Consider the following 26330-nt stretch of genomic DNA (forward strand, 5'->3'; position numbering starts at 1 on the left):
TTTTTTTTCTCTTCTTTTTTTTTTTTTTCTCTTTTTAAACCTAAGTGAGACTGGTCAGGAAGGGAGAGAAGACCAAAGCAAAAGCAGTACATGCAAATTGGTGATTTCTTCATTGGTTTTAATTAAGCTATGGAGAGCTTTCTAAAACACACACACACTTCATCTGCAAAAACGTGGTGGGGCTTTTTCTTCCCCCCTTTCCAGGCTCTCACAATTGATATTTGACCTACTACCCTCTGACTCCGAGAGAGGGCTCAAAATTCTTAAGTAGTTTCACCGTTAATACCTGAAGATAAAATGTAAACAAAGCTTCATTTTAACAAATAGTGCAGATACACTCCAAGACAGCTAAAAGCGTATTTGTTTTTTCCCCCCCTTATCGGTTCCTACAAATTAAGCTACGGTCAGACACAAAACTAGTAACGCACAGGTACTTCGCTGCACGTCAGCACACTTTTTGCCAGGTACAGGGACTCGTGAGGTGCAGCGTCCTGAAAAACGTGGTACTTTAACCGACCCGGGAGAGCCAACCTCCTGGCTAAATTCTGATGTACAGCGTAGATTAGATTATCAGAGGTGGATCCTGGTAGTGCGACACAGGTACCGTCTGACTACAAATCGAGCCACTAAATCTTTTAGCAAACTGTCACTAGTGTCCTTCTGTTAATGTGAAAAATGTTATACAGGAGAGCACAATCTCAGCTGGCTGATCGCTCCTGCTAGTACTTGGCAAGACCTCCAAGTGCAGCAACTTCATAACCTTCTAGTATTAAAGGGGAGAGCATTGGTCAGTGCTCGCTGCTAAAAATACAGCATGATTTAAACCTGAAGGCAGTGTTAGAGCTTTTGCTGAAGGTTTACGAGTCTGTGTAAACAGCACGTCTGCCATAAGGAGCAGTGAAGTCTGTAGAATCCTTGTCTAAAACTGTCCTGGCATTAAAGTTTGCTGTGCAAATATCACATAATACCAGAGACAGCTGAAATCTCCTATTTAGGAATTTATGGAACTTATATGTTTGCAGGCGTCAGAAAGTCCTTTTTATATAGCCCCACTGCTTCACTGTACAATATTAATGCACTCTGCTTGAAAAGCCGTAATAAATTATATTTTTAATGCTCTTACCCTGGCTTTCTTAAGATGCATACATTCTTGGCAAACAATCAATAAATAGGGTAATCATGAGCAGAGGCCAAAGAATTTGCTGAAGTGCTGTTTTTCCATTTTTAATAGATAAAGATCTAACAATACGGACTGCTGTGTCTGTTCATTTCAGGATCAATATATTCTTTGTTTTCGTCAAACCGAGGAAAAAATAAATGATTGTACGATAAATGTTATGCATCGGACACAATGAAATTCCTCTGCCTTCTAACTTTGTGCGTTTAACAGTCTTGGTTGCATTTTGCACTCTGCTTAGCAAATGCTAGAAAAATATGGATTATAAACATACACCGACTATACTGAGAAAAGTAGAGGCTGTTTTAAAACAAACGCCAAATTACATGCAGGATATTTTGATTTAAATTAGAAAACCTGCAGGACACGGTCAAAAAGACTTGCACATTTTCATAAGCAAAATTTATAGATTACTGTCCATTAAAAGTATTTTCAATGCAAACAAAAGCCATCCATATACAAACATCAATGAGTCTAAATGTGCCTTTTCCTTGTGTAAATGTCTAATTACAGCAAACCAGCCACTGAAAAATATGACACCCAAGTTGTTCATTGTTCAATAATGAATTGTACTTAAGAAAATAAACTGCGAAGATTGACATCATAAATGACTTCTCCAATGTGATACCTAAAGATTTACACTCTCTCCTTTCAACCAACTTGCAACTGTTATGGAAATACTGCTGCCCTTCCAAGCTTGGACCATCATTAAGAGGAAAGGCGAGAATTCGGTTTGGGGGTTCGCTATTTACTCTTACGGATTTTTGCGTTTCTTAGCCCAACGCTCACTCAAAGAATTAAGGCATTGTATTACTTCTATTGCAATGTAGGAATTTGCTTTAATCAGGGCAGCTAGCCTTTACCTTAACAAAAATCAGACTCCACCCTGTAAAGCAAGATGCTCCACCCAAGCATGAAGCTTACATTTCCCAAATGTGATTTATATCAGAGTTGGGAATATATAGTATTTTAGAATGGAGATTTAATCCTGAAATATAAATGAAGCAGAGTCTGCAAAAGTATGCTTCCTCCCCCCCAAATATTATAAATCATATTTCTCCAATGCAGAATTATCAAAAGTGTTACCTTTTCTAATATTAGTTTTCATCAGGTGTCCAGAGTGTTTTAAAGGCACTCCTTGCATTTTAGTTCCTGTACTTCCAAGTCTTCCTCTTCCTAATGGGCTCCCATTCTGTTCCAAGCGCGCAATTTTGGCTGGTGGACCCTTCGGATCGCTTACATTGTTAGACATTTCTGAATGTTCTTTCCCCTGAGTTGCCTCGTTCAAATGATCCATACTCAGTCCCGCCTCTAAAGATCACCTGCCATGATTCAAAAAAAAAATATATATGTTGTACACGTGTGCGCATATGTATACGTACACAGCCTGCACATGTACAGAGAGAGATATATATGTATCGTAAGCTCATAAAGAAGAATAAATACCTATTTTAACTGGAAAGAAGATGCCTTTTTTAAAAGAAACAAACTTATTCTCCAAAAATGACCTCATACCCCAGTTTATAGAGAGATCGCATCATAATCTGGTGGAAATATTTTTTAAAAGCCAACTATAGTACCCCTTTAAAAAAAAAAAAAACAAAAAAACAACCAACTTCAGAAATATTCTACTGAACCTGAGAAAGACTAAGACTCATATAAATGATGATGATTGTCAAGGTATGTGCTCCAACACAGCTATTGTTACAAATCTCACAGAAAGGTTTCTTATTAATCCCAGGTGGTTTTATTGCATTAAAAGAGAGAGAGAGATAGAGAAAGAAAAAGATTCAAGTGAAACATTTCTCGATCTACTCGATTAAAAAAATGGATGCACAACAATAGAGACACTGTTAAAACTTCAGTTGAGGGAGCAACAGATTTATTAGACATGTAGAATATTGACCATTTACAAGTCCTTCCCCCCCCTTAAAACCAAAAGTTAGAAAAGAATTTAGCATTTAACTTCAGAAAGCAGTGGCGGGAGATGGTTGCTTTTGAGTTTCCTAACCAACATTATACAAAGAGTTTATCAACTTTCGCAAAGTTCAAAACATGCATATGAAATTTTTCAGATGTTAAGCTTTTAAGTGTTAAATGGAGTAGTTTATTGAATTAAGAAAAATAACCGAGAAGAGAAGGTAGTGTCTCACAAAACAATGCTAGAAAAAAACCCCACAATTTCTATAGTACTTTTCTAGCCCTTAAATATTAAAAAAAAACCCCAAACCGTACCCTGAGTGATGCTAAATTACGTGCTGGCACAGCTATTTGAAACCAAAACCCAGAATTAATTTCAATAGCAAATTAAGAAAATGTTAGCATGCCTATATTTCCCTTTTTATAAACTTTTGAAACCTCCGTTCAGGAATAACAATTCCAGTGAAATCACTAAAAAATCTCCCAAGCCTAGAACATAACGGAGTAAGTTTTGAGGATTTTTGTCACTCATCAGAATCTGTTTTGCCAAGTAGATCGAAAAAAAATTAATAATCAGTTGCTGAGAACAGAGACATCTTTCTGGTTACGATTTCATTCATCAATACTGTTGTGATTGTTACGTGTTTTACCCGAGAAAGGTGTGACTACGCTGACAATTATGTTATTTATATAATATAATCACCACTAAGGACAGGTGACTAGACATTAATTTATGAACTAGTATTTACATTCGCAAGTACAAATACTAACACTGGGGAAGTCATATTTAGAAAGACTAGTGTGAATCTGATAATTGCTACTTTCTTTCAGTTGCCTAGTAATTCAATACATTTTCTGCACATTTCATAGCAAAGCTATTAAAGCCTAAACATCTTGGGATTTTTTTTTATACTTCTATGTTGTTAGTATATATGCCAATGACCATCCCGTAAACTATTTTTTTTTCTTGTTTGAACACCGTGCTGCTTTTCCCGATATGGTGAAGTAAGAGGTAATATATTAATCTGAACGTTTACAAGCAACCTCAAGAATGCCACTGAACAGCTGAAGTTCAGAAAATCGTTATTTTTCCTTTTTTCCTTATGCTGTAAGGTGACAGGCTAAGATTTACCATTCATCTTGATCCCATCTGTTTTAGGTCGTGTGTCTCATTAACAGTAAACGTGCCTGTTTTAGCCACTTTTTGAAAAGATTTTTTTTTTTTTTTACTGTGTTAACTGCAGCCTAAGCAAAGAATTACAGACTCAAACCGTTACACATCTTCCGATGTTTCTGACGATGCTAACACACTATAGGGCTGCTTTTCTGAGACTGGTCTCTCTCAAGAATAAGGGGATTAACAAAAAAAGAAAAGAAAAAAAAAGGGGGGGGGTGTTAAAAAAAAAAATAAAGCAGCAGCCTGAAACAAGAAAATCCTTGTCACTTTTGGCAAGTTCAGAAGTACTCTAAGGCACGGAGGTTCTTTGCAACAAAAAGTATCTAGTCATCATGAGTCAGAATCGCACTACATCACGTACAGTGAATAAAAGTGATAGATCGCAGTTTAGTTAATACACTGACTACAACCAAAACACCAAATGGGTCATTTTCGCTTGGCCTGAGAATACCCACCCATCGGCATCCTTTCACCGCTTAGTCATCTTGTAAAAAGCTTTATGTTACAAAGCAAAATTACATGCACATAAAACACCTAATTTACTCATTTAAACTCCATGCCCAAGGCTAAAGTTCACTGAAACCTCAGTTTGGAATAGTGATGAGCAACAACCAGCGTGGCCTGCCCAGGGAGAGGGTTGCAAGGGAAGAACCAGCATCTCCGCCGGTGCCAGGCCAAGGAGTTTCCCCGGCTTTCGCATTGAGGCATCTTTCACAACTACAAGTTTTCAGCACAGGCATATGGAGAGAAGAGCACAATTTCAAGGCAGCGTTTCCCAGAGACGGGCGTACGCGTACGGGCACACCGCGCAATTTCTGAATGAGAGTCGGTGCGCTATCTCCTTTTGTCGCGATGTAACGCCGCCGGTATTATATTATTTCTTTCTCTCCTCCGGAATCAGCCCCCTCCCCATGCCTTTTCCCCTCCTCTTCCCTCCCTCCCCCATAAAAACCCATAATCACATTTGAGAGAGGCTCCGCACTTATCCGTTCCATATGGCTCTCACAATCCAGGCCAAGCTTTCCCTGTGACCTTTTAAAGAGACAAAGAAGCAAAGTACTTATCTAGAAACAGAAACACTGCAGTTTTCTGAGTGAAATTAGCAAAACCGACCCGAAACTCACCACTTCAAAACTTGACAGCATATAAATAACAAAAACAAAGGAGGTTTCCTTTGCAGCCCGATCTCTTGAAGAGGAAGAAGTTCAAGACTGATGTTTTCTAGGTCCCCCCCCTTTTTTGGAGGGGGGGGAGGGAGGGGGGGGCAGCAGACCTGAGGACTACTTCCCCTAATATTCTTTTTTTTTTTTTTTTCTCTTTTTCTTGTTGCTATTTTCCTCTAGGCGGGGAGGGGCAAAAATAGATAGCGAGAAAGAGAGTAGCCATGAGCAAAAATGGCAATGGACAAAAAAAAAAAAAAAATACAGATTAAATATCTTTTGAGAGAGCCAGTTCTCGAGGTTTAGCAACGGAAGAAGGAGCTGAAGATCAAATTGATCAGACAAGTGTAACGCTCAAAACGAGGAATTCATAATAATAATTGAAAAAAAAAATAAAGTAGCAGGTCTAAATTGAGGTGGAGGGTGACTTAAGTCTAGCTATCCTTTCAAAAATAAAAGCAATGCGTACAGGAGCAAGTGGGAAAGGGTGTTATTAAAAAAAAAAAAAAGCAAAGAAAAAAAAAAGGCAGCTTTTCTATCCAGTGTGAAGAGCAGAAAGTCTACTTCTAGGTTGTCACTTACACTATTATTCTCCAATAGGCACCCAGAGGAGCAGCACACACAGAAGGAGCCCGCTCCCCTCCCCCTCCGCAAAAATACACACCGTAACAGCCCCCAAACTTTCTGCGGAAACCTCAGCCCCAGAGATCGCTACTGTAGATAAAAAAAAATTTAAAAAAAAAAAAAGTGTAGAGAAAATTGCAGGAAAAAGGCACTAAAATGCCACTTTTAATCTCGCCTTTGCAGTCCGGGGAGAGAAAAAAAAAAAAAAAAAAAAAAAGCAGAGAGGACCTGTCTCCTCTCATTTACCGGGGGCTGTTGTGCGAGTGAGGGGGGAGAGAGGGAGCGAGAGGAGGGGAGAGAGAAAAAGAACAGAGGGGAGGAAGGAAACACACACAACAAGGCACACCACCACCACTACAAAAAGTGACGAGGTTTCGCTCCCTCCGAGTCCAAAACCGGGAGAAATTATAATTAAAAAAAAAAAAAAAAAAAAACAAAAAACAAAAAACACAACAACCCCCCAAAATACCAACCCTCTCTATGAAGAAAAAAAAAAAAACACAATAAAAACTGGTTCTGCTTCTGCAAAGAAAAAAAAAAAAAAGGCAGAAAATCTGGGAACTCCGAGAAGAGTTACTCGCAAGAAGGGGTAAAAAATATAAAATAGAAAGGTTGCAAAAAGCCAACAACAACAACAAAAACCAAGCCAGCGGAAAAAAAAAAAAAAAAACCAAGAATAATTTGAAAAGAATAATAATGGTAGGCTTTGTTGGGGTTTTTTTTGTCTCTCTCTCTTTTTTTTTTTTTTTTTTTTTTTTTTTAATTCTCGTTTCCCCTGGCTGGCCGACTATGGTTGTTATTTAGGCCGGTTTGGTGGTTGTTGCTGGATGTTACATGGATATATGTATGTATGTGTGTGTGTGTGTGTCCCCGGACGGAGCTGCCTTGCTCTGCTCTCTCTCTCTCTTCCCCCCCCCACCCCCCTTCGCCCCCCCTCCTCTCCTCTCCTCTCCTCTCCCTCTCTCTCTGTTTCTGTCCCCATTAAATTATTAGTTGACTCATCACTACTCCTCCTCCCGCTGCTGCCGCCGCCGTCCCCTGCTCGCAGCCTCCTCTCCTCTCCGCTACCGCTCGCTGCCGCCGCTGCTGCCGCCGCCGCTTCTTCTTCCTCCTCCTCATTTTAATACAAAATAACACCGAGGCCACCGGCTTTTTTTTTTTTTTGCCTTTTTTTTTTTTTTTTTAAAAAAAAAAAAAAAACCAGCCCCGAGACGGGGGGAGGAGGAGGAGGAGGAGGAGGAGGAGGGCAGCCTCCCCCCCGCTGCTGCCCGGAGCCCTTCCCCGGCGGCCCCGGATCATCCGACGCGTCCTGGGAGAGAGAGAGAAAGTGGCAGAGGAGGAGGAGGAGGATGAGGAGGAGGAGGATGAGGAGGTGGCGGTGGTGAAGGAGAGAGGCGTGGGGGAGGGGAGGCCGGCGGGGGAAGGGAAAGGGGGGGTCGGGAGAGGAGAGGTGGCAGAGGGGCACCGCAGCGGGGAGGGGGCACCGGGCCGGGATGGGTCGGGGGCGGGGGGGGGGGGGGGGGGGGTGGCCGGCGGTAGGTGAGCGGAGATGGCGGTGTTGGGGGGGGGGGGGCGGGGGGGAACGACACCGGGGGAAGAGGGCGTGCGGCTTCCGGGCGCGCACGAATTTGCAGGCAGCCGGGTGCGGGTGAGGCGGCCCAGCCTGCGCCGCGCACAATGCCCGCCGCCCCGCTCCGCTCCGCTCCGCGCCCCGCCGCGCGGCCAGCGCGCCCCCCTGCGCGCCGCGCGCACGGCAGATGGGGCCCCGCGGCGGAGGGGGCGAGCCGGTGGGGAGGAAGGGGGAGGAGGGTGGGGGGGGAAGCGGTGGCGGGGGGGGGGTAAGAAGAAGAAGAGGAGGAGGAGGAGGAGGAGGGGCGGGGGTGAAGGCTGAACAATATCCTGCTGGCGCTGCCTGCGCAGCCCCCGCCCCTCGGCGCGGAGGCTGCGCGGGCCCGGCCGCGGCGGGCAGGTGCACAACGGCGGCGGCGGGAGGAGAAAGGGGGGGGGGGCGGCCCCCGGGGAGGCAGCAGGCAGCGCGGGGGGAGAAGGAAGTTTTTCCTTTCCCCCCCCCCCCAACCCCCTCGCCCCTTGATATCGTCAGCGATGAGCGAAAAGCGCCAGGCACGTTTTTAAAAGGACCAAAGGTTGGGTGAGAGGCAGTCGCCCCCCCCGCTTCCGTGGGGGGCATCATCCACGCGAGGAGGATGAGTGTGGCCGAATCATCCCGCAAAGGTACCTTTAGGTAAGAGCAATACGTACATCGCTGCGTGCTCATAACCCCACCACCACGCGGGATGGCACAGAAATTCGCCCTGCGTCACCTCTGCAGAGCGGGACCCGAAGGCCACCCGTATGAGGTGAAAAAGCTGAAAGGTGGTAATGTATTGACAAAATAAATAACTGCGAGACAGGCATAACTTTGTTTCCCACAATGCACTTGGGAGAGGGGAAAAAGTAACCCAACTAGACAAACTTGAAAGCAACAAGTTTGTACAAGCTGCGAGATAAGGGAAAAAATAAACTTCTTTATTGATAAAATGCATAGTGTTTGAGTATACCATGCCTAAAAGGAAAAGTTGCATCATCAACCAAAGCAAACATGAATTATCGCACAGGCAGATATATCGCCAAAATGTTTAGGGTAGTAACCTAAAAACAACGAAAAAAAACCCCATGCCAAACTGCACATACAAACTTGAAGCAGCCGCCAAAGTAGGCAAGTGGGGAGGCCAATACCAATTCCGTAATGCACAAAGTAGCACAGACTCTGAACAAAGAAAAGGCAAATCGATAAACCTATGAGGAGCAGAATTATCACTACTCATATATTGCTTCCTATAAAACAAGAGGAATGCATCCAGACTAGGTAAAGAAACAAGCTGACGTTCACCGAAATAAGCACAAACAGCATACAGGGCATGCAGGAAAAAGAAAAATGGTAATAGGGTGAAATACATGAAATATTTATCATATTCAGCAAGGCACAAAATAGATTATAATCTCAGAAGCAAAGAAATGGCAATGCTCGAAAATGAGCGCGCTGTTACATACGGCTGTTTTTCAAAGCAGCGCAAGTGGAGGTGGAACACATAGGAAACATGGAAAGTTGTACACATGTTGCATGTCCTGAAAAAGGTTACTAAGATTGTTACCGAGAGTGCTGAAAAGGAAAAAAAAACAAAACCCAAGAACCTCGTTTCACAGAGAAAAACAAGGGAAAAAGTAGATGACGTCTTCCATACCATATGATCAAGGGATAACTGTCTAGGGGGTTGTTTATTTAGAAACCAATTTTTTTTCCAACAAGATAGATTGAGTATTATTCAGTCCCTCTAAAGAAAAAAAAAAAGAAGAGAAATAAACGAGAGAATTATTCTTTCCCAATACATTTGAATGCTTGGAGGAAAACCGGTGTTAACTAGTTGAATTCAAAGTTTGTGGGCAAAATGGAAAATACAAAGATTATATAATTTTTCATCCTTTTCAGGAAAGTCTGATAGAGTAAACTTCAGTGGTGAGCAAGACTGACCACTAAAGAAGACAATCAGGAAAGATGAGAGAGTTTCAGCTGGCAGTATGCTGCCTGCAGTATGATGAAGGAAAAGGGACAGTGAAGACAACTGGAGAGATGCAGAGCTGATTAGAATAGAACAGATATTTAAAAATAGGATTTGGAACAAGGTTTGGGACTAAAACATCACCTTAAAAAAGAATTACCAGATATGACAATAAAAGCAACAACAGAAAAGGTTAAAATCTGTTCTAAAATAACTTTTGCTTTGGTGTTTACAAACCATTCCCTTCGTGGTCAAAAAACCCTTTAAATGTTCAGATTAAAACAAAGTGATTAATCTAAAAAGCAGAGACAGTGAATTAAAGGAGCAGGGAGATAACAATCTGATAATACAGGAGCACAGAAGGCCTAATAATGATATTATTATGCACACTAACCAAACACTGACAAACAAATATTCTGTTAATTATATAATCATGCATATGCTTCCTATGCTTGAGATAGATGATTATGGAAAATAACTCTCTTCTTGAAACTGCATATATGTACTAAACCTTATAAACTCCCTACAACATGGATTAATCTAATTCCCGTGCATCACTTATGCCTGGTAAAGTATTTACTAGACGTGGAAGGCTGAGCGTGGAACCCCTTGCTTTGACTAGAAAGCACGAATTACTGCTGCGTCTTGACATATAGACAACAATCAGATTTCTCTTATCAATACCAAACTACTTGGAATAAATTCAAGATTCAAGATATCTGATTTTCATTTGACCTATTCCAATTTGCACTTCACTGTTGTCAACTTTGATATTAAAATGTTCCACCAGAATAAAGATATTTAGAATAAAAACATATATAAAGAACAGAAGATGAATAGATATTGTCATGGATACATATGCAGGCAATCATTTAAACATGCGGCAATAGTAACATCACATTTTTCATAGCTTCTAGTCAACATACAGCGGACAAATATATGCTTAATAAAGCTTATTAATCCTTAATAAAGTTGTTGCTCTGTGTTTATGATATATAAGTGCATTTTGCACTGGGTTGTGCTGAAATAAGACAAATACTTAAAAAGTTGGACTGCATTTTTTCAATTCGGGGTGAATTAACTCTCGAGCAGCAGTCTCAGTAGCTGCAAAACAAAACGAATTCTCCAGTGTGGCATGCTGCCTCGGTGCCTCCTAAGGTCTCTATTCCAATCTTTTCTTGTTCAAAATAAATTAGGAAATATGGGCCCAAGTCTTGCGGCTTGGCTCTTGTGCAACGCAAACAGAAATGACCTGGCAGCGGAGCAAAACCAGCATGGCTGTGTATTCGCTTTTATCAGATTTCTTTGGGGAGATGAGGCTGATTGGGTTTTATACATACGTACTTCTGACAACTCTGCGGCCATTTGGGTAACCGGTAAGCGCCAGCCCATGCTGGAGGTGATGCAGAGCTGTGCAGCGGTAGCGGGACTGCCGGGAAACTCGCTTCCGTGGGGATTTGAACTCCTTTTCCCCACTGCAAGGGGTGATGCACGGCTAAGGCTAACTGCTGGCCAGCAAGGCAATGATAACACCAATCCCTGGCTTTCTGAAGGTAAAGATCTGTCACCAAAAGGTGGATGGCTCCCCGCTGGGCTTGTGCCAAATTGCGGCCGGGGTTAAGGGTTAGCCAGAAGCGTGGGTTAAGGGGAAGGATGCACCCCGCTGCCCTGTCCCATGTCTGTCTGCGCCAGCCTTGGCACAGCCACTGCTGCGGCGCGGAAACAGTCCCGTGGCCCCTACAAGTTCCGCACCTCTGATTGAAGCCGTTTTTCAGTCTCCTCAGACCGACTTCCCCTCCGCTTTGCCCTGAACAACGACACTTGCCTGACACCACTCAAAACACTTGAACCAACCTGACTGCGGCAATCTCAATTTACATACGACCCAAGAAGCCGATGTGCACCGATGTGAATCACAGTGTTCTGCGACATCCCCCACGCTGAGCTCCAAAGTTCCATACCAACCTAGATTTTTTTTTTATTTTTTTTTTTTGACTGCAACCTGCCCCAGCCTGGATAGGATGCCTGTCAAAAAGCAAAAGTGCTATGAATTTCATTTCACTGAAAGGCATCGCACACAAGCTGTCGTCCCCTCTCACATTTTGCATGAGCAATTTCTGCTCGTTTGTGTGCTCTCACACACGATGTCCTGAAACAGTTACGTAAAATGAATATTTAACTTACAACAGTCAGCTGTATCGAACTGCACTTAATTGCTTATTAAGTGCAGTAAATTATCCTTACGATATTCGTCAGAGGTGAAAAACCTACATATATGGCTACATGTAGTGCATTCATTAGTTTACGGACCCCAAATCCCTTGGAAAGTATCAGATATCTACACAGTGTCCCATGGTGCAGCATTTTGTAGTTAGATGTCTCAGCTAGCTTGCAGATATGTAAAATCATATACAAACAGACATCTCCCTATTGATTGCCTCTGTGACGAGGCTCGTTTACTCCTGCAAACATTTTCTGCAGTGTATTTCAATCACGGAATCTTCTTTTAAAAATAGAGTTGAATAAGAATATGCAAAATGTGGGTTTGGGTGAAACAAGTTACTTTTCATCAAACTACCGCACCATTTTGCCTGAGTCCCTTTCACAGCTGTATGTCTATTTTGACTAAGATGCTTGTACAGCTGAAGTACCTGCATACACTCGCTGATGTGGCCCTGACAGTCATTTCAGTTTGCCCCTTGGTGCCAGATGAGTCACGGAGAAGCAAAATGCTGGAAGAAAATTATGGAGTAAAACCCAACAAAACCATTTGGCGCAATGAAGAGAAGGGTGAACGTGACCACTAATGAGAATACCCTTCACCTCTGGCTGCCACAAGAAATCCTATCTGGTTGCAGTTGTAATAGACAGGTGTCCACCTTCCCATAAAAGATCACAGTAATGAATATTAATGGCTTAATCACATAAATCTTGCTCTGTAGTTGCACAGTCTCTACCTGCTATGCGGACAAGCTGAGTTCACTTCCTAAGTGTATCAGCAGTTCAACTATCTATATGCTATTTAATATAAGCCAATATTTTTTATGACTCTGGATTTCAGAACTGCTTCAAATAAAAAGCTTCAGCTTAAAAAAAAAAAAAGGCATTTTGTGGACCATATTCTCTTCCATCCGTAACAGTAGACTAGATCCATGATGAGTCATGCTCGTAATTTCCATGTGGCAGCTACAGCCAACTGCTTCCACAAAAAAGAACAAACAAAAAAAATGTAATAGAACTTTATATAATAATATTTAATGCAATTAGGCAGCTGGAAGAAAGGAGGAAAGCTGGCATCTTAGAATCAGCCAAATAACCTATGTCATAAATTCAGCAAGTCGTGAATTTCACAGTTTTCTCCCCAGAGGTATAATTTTTAGGCTTCTCGTGAAGATGTTCAATGTGGGTCATGGGGAGATGAAAAAAGAGTGGTTCCTGTTGAAACCTTCATTGTCACAGCACTAGGTAACTCCTAGGCGTAAGAAGGGCATACAACTCTTCCCTGAAAGAAGAGTTGGTTGATAAGCAGTTATTTTAGGGATGTGTCTGAATAGAAACTCTATTAATTTAATAGTGTGTAAATCATGATCCCCAGACATATACATCAGCAGAGATCCAGTTACTTTTACTTGTTAAAAGGAAAGTAGCACCAAGTTCTCTCCAAAATGTTTTGCAATGTTGTTGACCAATTCCGCTTCTTTTCCCTTTCTTGACTCCTTCCAACCACCGCATTTCTCTCCCAGTCAAAAAAAAAAAAAAATAAAAGGATGCATTTAGGAATCCAGAAGTTAATCCAACAATTCTGGGTGAGGATGATTTTCACACAGCCCAAGCAAAGCCGCACATTATGGTAGAGAACAGTCTGAACCCTTGCGGTTAGCACTACGGAAGGATTATTCCGGCATTATTAGCTAGAGCTCAGATGCTCGCGCCGTTGAGCTCAAACAGCAGTGACTTGTTACACAGGAATACTTCATCAACGGGCAAGCAATCGTCTTTTTCTTTGACCTGATAGTATGAATAAAACCTACCAATAAAAATTGAAAATGTGGAAGAGTTTAAGGAAATGGTTAGAACTGATTGATGACTTGAACTATGTCAAACTTTCATTATGAAACCCAAAACCACATGAAATGTCCTGTTTCCAGTTTCATTGTTAACTCAGAGCTCTGCCCAGGTTCTGCTACACTTTTTCTAAGGTTCAAAACCTTTTAAGTAAAACTGCGCATCTAATTACGGCCAAACTTGACAGGAGTCAATATTCATTGTACATAAAATACATGCAAAATATGTGGTTTTGGTGTAAAACAAATTGAAAGTTGGTGGTTTTGGCCGAATTCGCTTTTTCTTCTAGGGCTCCTTCCAATCTCAAACTCCGATGATTCCACGGTAACAAAGACTAAATGAATGAGTTTTGCACAGTTCTTTTCAGGAACAATTAGCTGTTAATATTCGCAGCTCTTTTAAGGAATAAGGTACCTGTTAATATTCAGGCGCTAACATAAAAAAGGTTTAGCATATGCAGTGTCACTAAGATAAAGGTCATTTATACATGTGTCAGAGTATACTCAGTTTAAATGCAAACAACATAAAGCAACAAGTCACTTCAAAATGTTACTCCAAGTACCCTGTAAATGTTCAAAGTACTTGTCCCGATTTAGAAAAACAGCAAAAAAAGGAGAAATTGACAAAAATGTATTCAAGTATTTAATGTATGTACTTGCTAAAACAACTGCATTTCTAGATTTCCTGCTAAGTGGCTACAATGGAAACAAACTGAGATGGAAAGCAGGAGCTGGGAACCCACCAGAATGCTATATTTTTAAGGCAAAATTAAGTTAATATTTATGATAGTTCATTTATGCTCACGCAAGCACTAAAAAGAAATGCCTGGATAAGTGTGTAAAAATGAGTTCCCGCATTAAATACAAAAATTTGGGGGAAAGGTTTGCATTCTGCATTGATGTAAGAATAGCTGAGTAAGAAGAAACGGAGGCATGCACATGAAGTTTCCTAGCAGAGCTTCAGCTGTGATAGAAGAAATAACATTTGAAACTAATTATTTTCACAGCACCCGTGTTCATTTCCTTAGGATTTCTTCTATATAATTTGTTTCTGGCAGGTTATACTACAAACTCCTTCCTGTATTAGATTTTCTTTCTTTGGAAACTTTGGTAAGATGCTCACCAGAAATTTTGAAATATTCTGCTCGTGAAAAAGATATGGTGCATTCTCTCAACTCATTTTTCTTTCCTAAGTGTACAGATGGAAAATCTCTCTGCACCACATCTGAAAACGTGCCGCTTCGAAGGTGGGTGGAGCCAGGTGAAGAAATGCTCCAAATTATTGCAGTCATAGAAAAGTAATGTCCAAATCAGCTTACCCCCGTGTTTCTGAAACACGGGACACCTTCAAATACAAGAATCCTTCAATACTCTGCCGCGAATGAACTACGCAAAAGCCCTGTCATCTCACAGCCAAGCCCATGCTTAAAGCTCTTTTAGATTTCTTTATTTTGTGTGTAAAAAGAAAAAGAAAACATTTAGCTCTCCTTTTATTTCATACCAATTGGCTGTCGCTGTGGGCATATCGCAAAGTGGTATCGTCTTTTTTGCTTGATTTAGGTCTGTGAAAATCTTTCCATGACCGAAAGAAATATTACGCCCAGTCCGTACTGAACTTTTTAATAAAAAGCAGTAAGGCAATCTGCTTCATTGTCAAATGATTGAAAGAAATTTAATTAATGCCTTTGGAGGGAACGCCTATATAAGTATCACAATCACAAGAATGTGCATATATGCATACATGAATACGTATGCACAGCCACAGTCTACCCTGTTGCTTTAATGTCATAACACTATAGGCCATGAGCAGCTGAAGGCAGAAGTGAACTCATAGAATTTAAAATATAGTGCTGACACAATTTTAAGGTTAAATGACGTTGTGTAATTTATTAGAAGATTAAATGCCGGCTGCATCACAGGACAATTTAGGCCTAGAGAAGGCAGTATAGAAATGCCATCAGACAAACAAATTAAAAAGGGTAAGTTAGAAATGGGAGAAAATGAGTTTATGCCACACCGACAAAACCAAAAAGAAACCAAAAAAAGCCCAAACCCAAAAAGCAAAAAACACAAAGATGCATGAAAAGCAGCATGCTATGTTAGATGTTTATCTATACATAAGAGACAGGTGTCACAAAAACAAAACAAAAAAATCACGAAGCTAAAGAGAAACTTTAACTCACCAGTTTCCATCTGTTATATCTGAATTCATGCATAATTGATTATCCATGACTGGTAAGTTCTTTTTTTTCACTAGCCTAACACAGTTTTCTAAACATTATGTGTTAAATCACCACCAAAGTAAAGGGTGTTTGAGAAACCGTAAGGGCAGAATAAAAATTTTTTAATGAAAAATAACATGTCAGTTAATAATAGAGCTGACCTATGTTTAAGAGAGAAATTTTAATCATGTGCATATTAAATATTAATAACTGATTCTGTTATTGTTATAATAAGGTTAAGTAAGCTTCTCCATGCTTAAGGAAAGAGAAAAAGTAGGAACATGTAACAGTGAAAAAAAGCGCTGAGAAGCAGAGACATAAGGAAAATGTGTCAACAATAAACAAGAGGAAATGAGAAAGAAGGAAAAGATGAAGGTGGAAACTAATCTCTATGTGTCATTATGACTGCCAGAGTACTGGCAAAGAAGCAGCATCCTTTTATTTCAATTTTAATCATTTCTGAATTTTAATACCCTGCTCCTTTTGTAATTCTCCTGGCATTCCCTATATGCATCCATCCCAGCCAAAACACCAGTGTAAATTAAATGGCACGCAACCACACCACTGATGTAGTTCTCCCGGTAGAACCAACTGAGTGACCAAAAAGCAGAGAAGGTACAACTACTTTGTGTCCCCGCAGACCACTGGCCAATTAAGTGACTTAATGTTCTTCAATTCCTTTAATTTTGAAAAGAAGGGCAGTGGTTAGGTAACCCAGCAATATAGAGCCATTAAAAAAAAATAAAGCAAGCCAGTAGTAATACAATAATCAGTGACCATCAGGGCCTGGAAAAATGAGTTTGCTCTCACTGGCACTAAGGAGCATCACATGATTATTTAATTACAGCTCTAATTTTTGTCTCGTGGATGGCAACATATCAACAATTAATAGGGCAAATAGAGGAGACTGCATTTTTAAAGAGACAGAACCTATATGAAATACTGCTTGGAAATACAACTTATCAGGCAGTATAATGCTTCTTAAGGCATATCCGTCATCATGCCACACATATAAAAAAAATCTGTTGGTTCAATTTTCTTGCGTGGTACCTATAAAATTCATCTGGAACGCCTACAAAATAGTAACTACACCTATGAGTATCCTAACTGTCGTTTTTAGGCCATGCAGTCCAAATAAAGGAAGTGGTGGAAACACGGGTTTCAAATGTAAAAATGTTACAAAATTATTACATCTCCTATCTTAAAAAGATTGTAACAAAATTCTCCAGGAATGGCCAAAAGGATTACGGTACTCAGTGAGTCAAGTGAAGAAAAAAAGAAAGAAAAAGCAAGTCAATAACATACAGTCAATAGGACAGAGATTGATTTTGATTGATTGATTTTACTGTGAGATTTTCTTACAAAGCATACTGAAACTAGGGGCTCGACACCAATATTGTACCGTTCCTGCGCAAGACTGCTAGTTGAGAAGCGAAAAACAAAACCCAAAAGAGGACACACATATGATCGATTGAAAAGCTCTGCTCTAAAATGCTTGGATGCGGTTCCCGTTGTGCCTCGTCCTGCAGTGACCGCAGTGCAAAACACGGGGAACTGTGGGGAGATCCGTATGCGGAAGAGCACTTTTCACAACCTGCACAATTATAGGAATCTTCAGATGTAGCAAAAGAAAAACTCTCGTTTTATGCACCTGATCTTCCTTGCAAACGTACTTGCTTTTCCACAGCAAAGTGTGGACCAAGTTATGAATCCATAAATTTACATTATCCAGAGCATATTTCAGACAATATTCAATATCTGATGTGGGAAAGGCAAGCTGTAAACATTAAGCTGTACATGTGAAAAACCTACCAAACTATTCTTAGATTTTTATTTCTTTTTAATCTTACTTCTCAATATATAGCTTAAACATGCTTTTTTCATTTGGTATTCTAAAATCTATCCTTTGATCAAGCAAAGAAATGCTGAGTTTGGGCCTTTGAACAGAAAAAAAACCCCAAACTGCTAAACAACAGTTCAAGTATTACTGCAAAAGAAGTGTAACTACAGAAGAAATACAGTTACAATAAATGCCCCATTCCTCCCAAAAATTGTGTAAAATTAAGTTGTTTCATTGAAGACATGAACATTCTGGATTGGAGATCTTAATCTAATCTTAAAAAGAAAGCTGGCAAGCAAGAGCTTGTATGTAAAAGTATATATCATTCTTTTTTATGCACTGGTTACTATACAGATAACATGTCTCACAAAGACTGTAATTAAATGTCTAGTGCAGAAGTAACACTAAGAAGCATACAGTATTATTATGTTACAATGAATCCTTAGAAGCTAAAACTGTCATTTTTTAAGTTTTAAGATGCCTTTAATTATTCTTGAGACTTCTTACATTTATCAAGGAAGCCCACCTAGGATGAAAAGCGTTAATGATTAAAAAACTTTCTAATATGGCTCTCCACAAAAATATTTATTTAATCTTTGATTATAAACATTTTAAAACTCACTCTGTGATTTCCCTCTGCTTCATTTTTTGCCTCTGGTCCTTCTGTGAGTTTGCATCCACGCACACTCTCTCCCCCCTCCTCTCTTTCTGTCTTTTATTTAATGTACTAGAATTGGGAATCCAGGGCGTGTATAATATTTAGAATTTTTATCCTGTTCATTGCAAATGTTCTTAATTACCTGTCTGTTTCAAACAGACATATATTCTAAACGCAGTTACTGAAAAGGAAATACCTTTGTCGTACCTTTGCATGTGGGTTTGAGTTCAGAGCAGCAATTCTTTGCACTTGTGCCGTACAGTGTTTTCCACTCTAGGACTGATTTACAAATACAAAGAATTAATTAATCCTTCAGTGTTCTATGAAACGTATATATTACTAATTTTATAGCTGGGGAAATAAACCAGGGGCATATTAAGGCCGCATTTATAGAGGGATTGTGTGCTGCAGCTTCCTCCTCTTTCATATGAAGTTGCGAATGCTGAGCATTTCCAAAATCAGGCTTACAGCATTAAGGACTGCAAACGTGGCACGGGCAGTTATTTTACCCGAGATCACACATTTTTGTCAGGGCTGAAGCCAGAACCGGGACTTCAGACACCAGAAAAGATTATGAGACAATCCTCCAGGTATATATGATCCGAGTGCATCACCACTTCTTCTAGTGAGCAAGTGGAACGACACACAAATGATTGCTGCTGGCCAAATAAATCCTGTCAGAGCAGGATCCTGGGAAGATGAGATGCACTCGAGGTTTAAAGCACCTCCCTCATCTCCTCAGGTCATATCATGTCATATAAGGTGCCAAGGGAAAGAGATAGAGCAGATAGTTGCTGGGAGTTATGCAAGGCCGACACAGCTGATAGACGTGGCCCATCCTGATGTTCTGCACCCAGGTGCAGCTGGGGTGACTGAGGTCCATCTGCAGGCAAGCAGACTCCTCTGACGATCCGACCTGCAGTTCACAACAGAAAGGCACGAGGTGGCGAGAGCTAACTCTTGTGAACCTACAGAGGTGGAGACCTGTTTCCAGCGATGCTTTACCACAGGTCAGAGTGAGGAGATAGCCTACGCTCCGGTGAAAGGAAACCTTCTTACAGCCTGTCCAGCATACACAAATGCATGCAGTCCCACAGGAAAATCGATCCCCAAAGAGATGGCTGCGTATCGGTATTCTAAATGAATAGCTAGAAGGTGACCCTGGCATAAATACTAAGCGTTAGCACGTCCCTCAGCCCATCTGAACACCTAACACCGACCCCCTGCCAGGACTGTGAAGACAAAGGTCTACCAACCTCCGCAGTGATACACCAGTGAGCATGGGAGGAAAGTCAGGCCCAGCAAGTTTAAAAGCAGATATTTACAATTCAGACAGTGCCTGGGGTATGTTACTACACTCTACTACTGTACTCTACTATTACTATGCCATTCCTACTATACTGCACCAGATTACAGAGATTAAGGGTAGATTACAGCCAGTACACGGCACGAGGACCAGATCAGGGCATACAAACAAAATCAATACAGGCAAGTCTCTTTAAAATTAATCTCTGTCAAGGTTTATACTTACCGAGAGCAATGCAGTGCAGAAACCATTAGAAAGTTGACATTTGCAAAGCAACAAAACGGGTATCAATTAAGTAATGAAGTGTTGGTGATAACTGTGTTAAGCTGAGGTGCCACAGGATGCCAAATGTTCAAAAACACCTACGTTTTTGAAAGGAACGCTATAGTATATCCTTTTTGAAGTAACAGTTACAAGTTGTGGTCAGGGCTGTTGAGAGTTCATGATACCACTCTCACTTGGAAACTGACACACAAGCTAACTTAATGTTAAATATAACGATTCCAGAATCTGGGGAAAAAACGGAGGGCTTGGGTAGAGGTTATTAATGGAATCCTCCGATGGAGAATTTAGGGAAGCTTTCTGCAAACTGTGGGTTATTCTGAGTGCGGTTATCTCCAGTTCAAATGCCAGCTACTTGGAGGCATTAGTCCAAGGTTAAAAGTAACATCAATAGGGTTTTCTGACATGGACTTTACAAAGTTGCAAAATTTCAGTATAACAAGCAATAAGAACTGTAAGTTACTCTTTAACCGTCAAACTGTTTTACTACTTTTTTTTTTTTTTTTTTTTTTAGAATCAGTAGCAACTTTGTGACAACTAAAGTTTAAAAAATGCACTTGATTGCATAGTGACAGATTTGCAGAACATTTTTCATCACACACACATATGTGCTTTCAGTTATTAATAAAATGCTTCTGCCCTTAATCTGCCGTTGCCTGAATATACAATTTCAGTGACTTGGATAGACAAATACTGTTAAGGAATTCTGTTTTCCCTGTTTGAGATGCAATTCAAATACACCAAGTAAAACTGAATGCTATGCCTTTAAAACTGGCTTCTGCATGCCACAGAATGGAATACCGAATCACTTTTCTATTAAGTTCCTCTTGGAGTGGAATGACAACACAACTTTCTTTTTCTTCCTCACCCCCCTTCCTTTTTTTCCTCGTTTTAAACAAGGAAGAGCCAGCTGCCCTGGATGACACCACAGGTAGATATTAAAATGGAGACAGCCATTATTTAGTGGCGACAGGAATATAAATACATGCACTAACCTATAAACTGGTGTTTACTTCAGGAAAGTAAGCCATATTTTTCCTCTGATTGCCGTGCTGTCAGTTTAATGCAGCGTAAATAAACAGTAGGTGCATGATAGCTTTAAGTAGAAAGTGTTCATTCCACAAGAGGAGCAGATTACTGAAGCCTGATGCCTATAATGGCAAAAGCAGAACTTCCATTTTACCTGAAAATATAGCCTCCCGTGCTAAGAGACTTGTGGCTTTTCTATTAAATTAATTTGTCAGGATTCTATGAAAAATATTACGTACTCAAAGAACTTTACTAAAACCAGTCATTTTTGCAGCCCTCAACTTGATCCATTCGAAAAAACAAAAGCCAATCAGTCCTCTGTAATTTCATCATCCCATCGCTCTAAATGAGAGCTTTATATAATCAACCTAATATAACAGAAAATAAAATGATATATAGAATTGCCTATACTTTGAGTTATTTTGTTCTTATAAATATATTCCCTGACTGAAAGTAAAAAAAATCCCCTTTGGAAAAAGCAATGATTTCTGAGAAGATTGTATATACACTCTACATCTATTAACATAAATTATAAGAAAGTAAAATGTTCCAGATGTGTTTAAACTGTTGTAGAAGGAAAGTTTGTGGCTTCATTAGATATATATTAAATATATCTAGAGAGAGCATGGCAGTTATATACAAGAAGGCAATAAAATGCTTCAGTAGTATCTATGTTTAAACAGCGTAGTTCCCAGAAATATGACTAAAACGTTTCAGAAGTCATATTTCCTCCAGTTTTAATTCAGAAATCTACTTTTAATATATATTTTCTATATATTACAAACTATTTTATTAATAAAATAATCTCCTTGATTTTTTTTTCCCCAAATACAGCTGGAAACCTTAAGAAGGACTTCAAGTTTATCTGACAATGCTTAGATGAAAAAACAGGTGACAGTAAAAAGGTGACAATGCTTCCAAAAATTGAGTAGTTGATAGACTAAAAGATTTGGGTTTTGTTTGGTTTGGTTGTTTTTTTGTTTCCCAAGGACATCAGACTTCAGCTGACCATCTTCTGAATGGCAGTCGCACACATTTAAACCCCTCTCTATCCCAGACCTGAAATGTGGGCTGAGTTAATGCTTATTCAGGACTTTCCTACTCTCACGAGGTTTTTGTGCTGAAGGGGTGGATGTGCCTGCCGTCCCCGGCAGGACTGAAGGTGGAGGTGCCCGTGGGATGCTGGCAGGGAGGCAGGCAGGGCTGCAGGCAGGGCTGGCGCTGCCTGCCCTGCCTTGGGAAGCACAGCAACAAGAGGGCAGATGCTCACCAGCCAACCCGCTGGGCCTACGCTGCAAACCAGAAAGGTGCCCTGCTCCCGCACAAACCCAGGCTATGGGTGGCAGACCCTCTCTGCCCCTCGTTCTGCCAAAGCGGCACCGTCCCAGGAGCGAGTTAAGAGATCGGCTCTCTCTGCTGTACAGCGCTTTCTCGGGAGCGCGCAGCAGCAGGTTAAGGCTTCACGCGTTATCGCTGAAATAACAGGAGAGGAGAAACTGCGAGAGTTCCTTTCCCATTTAAAGTATTAAGAACAAAGAATATAAAAAGGAAACGGCCAGTTTTTCAAAGCGCACGCACAAAAAGCATTCCATTTAAATATTTTTTTTGTTCCAGTAAACTCTTTTGCATACAAAGGACTTATTTATTACATATTTGAACTTGTGGGAAAAAGGGAAGGAATGCACTGATTCCTGAAATAACTCTACTGTCCTTTCGGAGACTTCACTCTTCTGTGCTCTTGTTCTACTCGGAACAGTTTTATTCCAGGGACGGAGGAATTCCTTGGAGTCAGTTGTTTCTTTTCCACTAGCCGTTTGTATTCGAGAGTGGGCATACATAGCATACTAGCCAGTGATTTTAATTTCTCTTCTATTGCCTTATTATGTGTGTGTGTGCTGTCTATTTAGACGCATGCTTATATGTAAACACGTTACATTTTCTGCCTGCTCGTTTTGTTACCTACTCTACATTATTACACATTTCTGTGCAAACCATTGCTTTGACTTGAAAAGCAAGGTAATACCAGTAACAATCTCAAATTGAAAATGAATTAGAAAATGAGTGTATGTATAAACGTATAAAAGAGCATATAGGAATACGGGACTGAAAAGAGCACTCTAAAATTCTACAAATAGTGCTGCAGAGTAATTAGAAGATACAAATTGCAGAGAACATCCTACATTCATGTCTTTACACTCTACGCTTACTGTTTCAAGTTGTTTTTGAATAGTGCGCCTGATTTGACACATTTCTATCTGGTGATTGTGTTAAATGCTTGAAGAGATAGTGAAATATCCAAGCATTCCTTGTGCTAACTACAGCTGAAATTTTACACTTATTGTAACCTTTTCTAACAATGTGAGAAAAACAGAGTAAATATATTAAATTTGTTTCACAACAGATGCTTAGGTTGTTAATATTTAAGATGCCTATTCATGCTATTCCTGTCTGCACATTTGTCAAAAATGTAAGCTTGAATGCTAATGTTTGCCAGCAGACTACAGCAGACAAATATACGAAATGCAGCGTACCAAAATAATACAAAGTAGAAAGAAGGGACTGCTGCTAACTCTCACCCAAGTAGCAGGGACCAGAACGAAAGGGCACTACCAGATCATACGCCCTGGAGTCTCTCTGCATCTGAATTTGGGAATTATTTGCACGGAAGCGCTGCGCTCAGTTGGGCTGCCTAAAACCAGCAGAGAGCTTTCGTCAGATCCAACTCAATTTCAGCTTAGGAGCTGCTGCAAAGTATTGCATCAAACTTGCATTTTAGCGAAGTTTCTCTCGCAGTCAGAGAAGCCCGGAGACTGGCAGAGGGAAACTCCGGCCCGGGCAGGTGCCTGTCAGGAGCGCTCCCCCCGGGCACCGAGCGGAGACGGCGACAAAAGGACGACGGTTTTGAGCAAAACCTCGGGTGGTGGGTTTGGAGACGGAGCGGCAAAGAAAAAAAATAAATCAAAAATAAAATCCTGGAGCAGAGAGGCGAGATCCTGGCACCGCTCCCCGTGACAGCGGCAGCGCCGGGTCGTGCCGCGGGCGGGCGGGGGGGGAGGGACGGGGGACAGGGACACATGCGACCCACCGCCACGGGCGCGCCCCCGGCGGGGCCGATCCGCCGCCGTCGCTCGGGGGATGTGCAGCCCCGCGCCGACTCCCCGCGCCCGCCCGCGCAACCCCCGCGCCCTGCGGAAGCGCCACCCCACGACCCCCCCACACCTCCATCTGCGCCCCCCCTCACCCCACCCGCTCCGACCCGCCGCTTCGCCCCGCGCCCCCCGCCGTCGGGGGTGCCGCCGCCCTGCGCCCGCCGCTGCCGGGAGGCGCGCGGGGCCGGGGAAGAAGTTTGCCAAACTTTTAGGGTTTTTTTGCTTAGGTTGTTTTTTTCCCCCCCTCTGCTCGCCCCCCCCCTCCCTTCCCTCCTCGCTCCCCCCGTGTCGGCGGCGGGCGAGGCGGCGGCGGGCAGGGGAGCGGAGCGGGGCCGGCGGCCGCCCCCGGCGCGGCGGCAGGTGTGTGTGCCCAATGCCGACCGGCAGGCTCCGGCTCCGGCAGCGACAAGCGGAGCCCCCCCACACACCCCGCGCCTCCCCCCGCCCTCCCGGGTCGGCACCGTAAATCACCGCGGCGGGTGCCCCCGTCGCGGCCCCGTCCCTCCCCCCCTCTCCGTCTTCCCCCTCCTTGTCCCCGAGGAGCGACGCCGAAGGAGCGGGACCGACTCACTCATGGGAGCGCGGCGGGCGAGGCCGGCGACACCTCCGGCTTCCGAGGCGCCGGCGAAGTTAATTGCACTGAAGTTCAAGTTGTCTTTTCACCCATCAGGAGTGGGCGTTTAAAGGAAGGAGAGCGAGGAGGAGGAGGGGGAGGGGGAGGGGGGAGAGTCTCTCTCGCTCTCGCTCGCTCTCGCACACACGCACACGCATGCACACACACACACAGGCGCGCACACACACACACACAGTCACACACACACACACACAACCCCCCCGCCCGCTCGGCTGCGCTCCCGAGCTGCCTCAGCAAGGAAGAGCCCGGACGGAAAACACCAGGGCAGCAAGGTACCGGCGTGGGGCAGCCCTGCCTCTGTGTGTCTGTGTGCGTGTCTCTCTGTCTGTCTATCTGTGTGTGCCCGCGTCCCCCCTAACCCCCCCCAACCCCCAACCCCCGCCCGCTGCCTCGCACGGCCCCTTCGGGCGGGGAGGTGCGCGTTGCCCCCGGGGAGGGGGCGGCGGTGCCGTCGGGGCAGCGCGGCGGCGGGAGGCCGGCTGCGGCCGGGGGAACGGCGCGGGGGGGCGGCGGGGAGGGGGCTCCGCGCCTGCTGCCTTCTGCCTGCGCGGCGGCGGGGGGCTGCGGCGGAGGGGGGGCACACACGGATCGGCGGCTGGAGAGCGGCGGCTGCGTGTGCGTATGTGTGTGTGTGTGTGTGTGTCCATCCCTGCCGACCCCCCCCGCGTTGCATTCCCCTGGGCACCGCGCCCCCCCGCCCCCCCTCCCCGCTTGCCCCCATCCCTCCATCCTTCCCCCCGCTCCTTTCTTTCCACACCTGCCCCCGCGCCCCCCGCCCGCTACTCCCCGCGCCCCAGCGGCGGCCCCCTTTCGTGCCGGCGGCGCCCCACGGCCACCGGCGATTTAAAGCGGCCGAGGCAGCAGCTCCGCGGCCGCGCTGGCGGCCTCCGCGGGACGGGGATGCGCGGGGTGCGGGCAGGCATCCTCCGGGGTCGCTGCCCGCCCCGCTGCCCCGTCAGGGCCGGGCCCCGCCGCGCATCACCCCCGGTTCTCTCGCCTGGTGTTTCACCCGGCACCATGTGCTCCTCAGGAACGCTGTTTGAGAATTGCCTTTATTCGTGTAACTTCTCCTCGGGGAGGGACTTGTTCCCTCTTCTTTTGTTTTTAAGACCTTCTTTCCCATCTTCGCTGATGCAGGATTTGGCAGTGGAGTTCCTGGAGAGTGAACCTGGCAATGAGTGCAGGTTTCCCTGAAAGCTGAGGCTGTTTCTTTATTCCCTAGGAGGCTGAGAAGAGAGGGGACCCTGGATGTCAGCCCGATCTCCGTTTTTTGTTTGTTTTGACTTTGAGGCAGATTTCCTTTTTCAGCTCTGGGAATTGACAGGTACAATCCCTGTAAGCACCTGTGCATGTCTCAGAAACAAGACCAAGACCACGAAGTTGCTACGTCAATGCTTCTCCTAGTTAACCGGTGGTACGCCCTTCTATTAATTGCTATTAGAAAGTGCAGCCTTGTAGCACAGTTATTGAATAATCATTAATCCATGGAGGATACACAAGCCCAAAGGTTAATAACAGGAATAACAATTAA

The 26330-nt window shown here is 43.1% G+C and overlaps 1 protein-coding gene across 5 annotated transcripts in view; it reads right to left on the reverse strand.

Annotated features, from left to right (window-relative positions):
• The window catches only part of SATB1 (SATB homeobox 1), a 94101-nt gene extending 69246 nt beyond the window's left edge, over nt 1-24855 (reverse strand). For 3 of the 5 annotated variants that reach the window (XM_063325159.1, XM_063325158.1, XM_063325154.1), the window contains exons 1-2: nt 5399-6483; nt 2264-2499 (exon numbers count right to left, since the gene is read on the reverse strand). In XM_063325159.1, the coding sequence (XP_063181229.1) occupies nt 2264-2474 (211 nt within the window). In that variant the 5' untranslated portion in view covers nt 2475-2499; nt 5399-6483. Of the gene's footprint in view, nt 1-2263; nt 2500-5236; nt 5307-5398; nt 6484-24736 lie in introns of those variants that run through there. The other 2 variants (XM_063325156.1, XM_063325155.1) reach the window with 2 other exon arrangements.
• Nucleotides 24856-26330: the final 1475 nt, after the last annotated feature.

This window comes from Chroicocephalus ridibundus, chromosome 2 (genome assembly GCF_963924245.1).
Source record: "Chroicocephalus ridibundus chromosome 2, bChrRid1.1, whole genome shotgun sequence".
Taxonomy (NCBI): domain Eukaryota; kingdom Metazoa; phylum Chordata; class Aves; order Charadriiformes; family Laridae; genus Chroicocephalus; species Chroicocephalus ridibundus.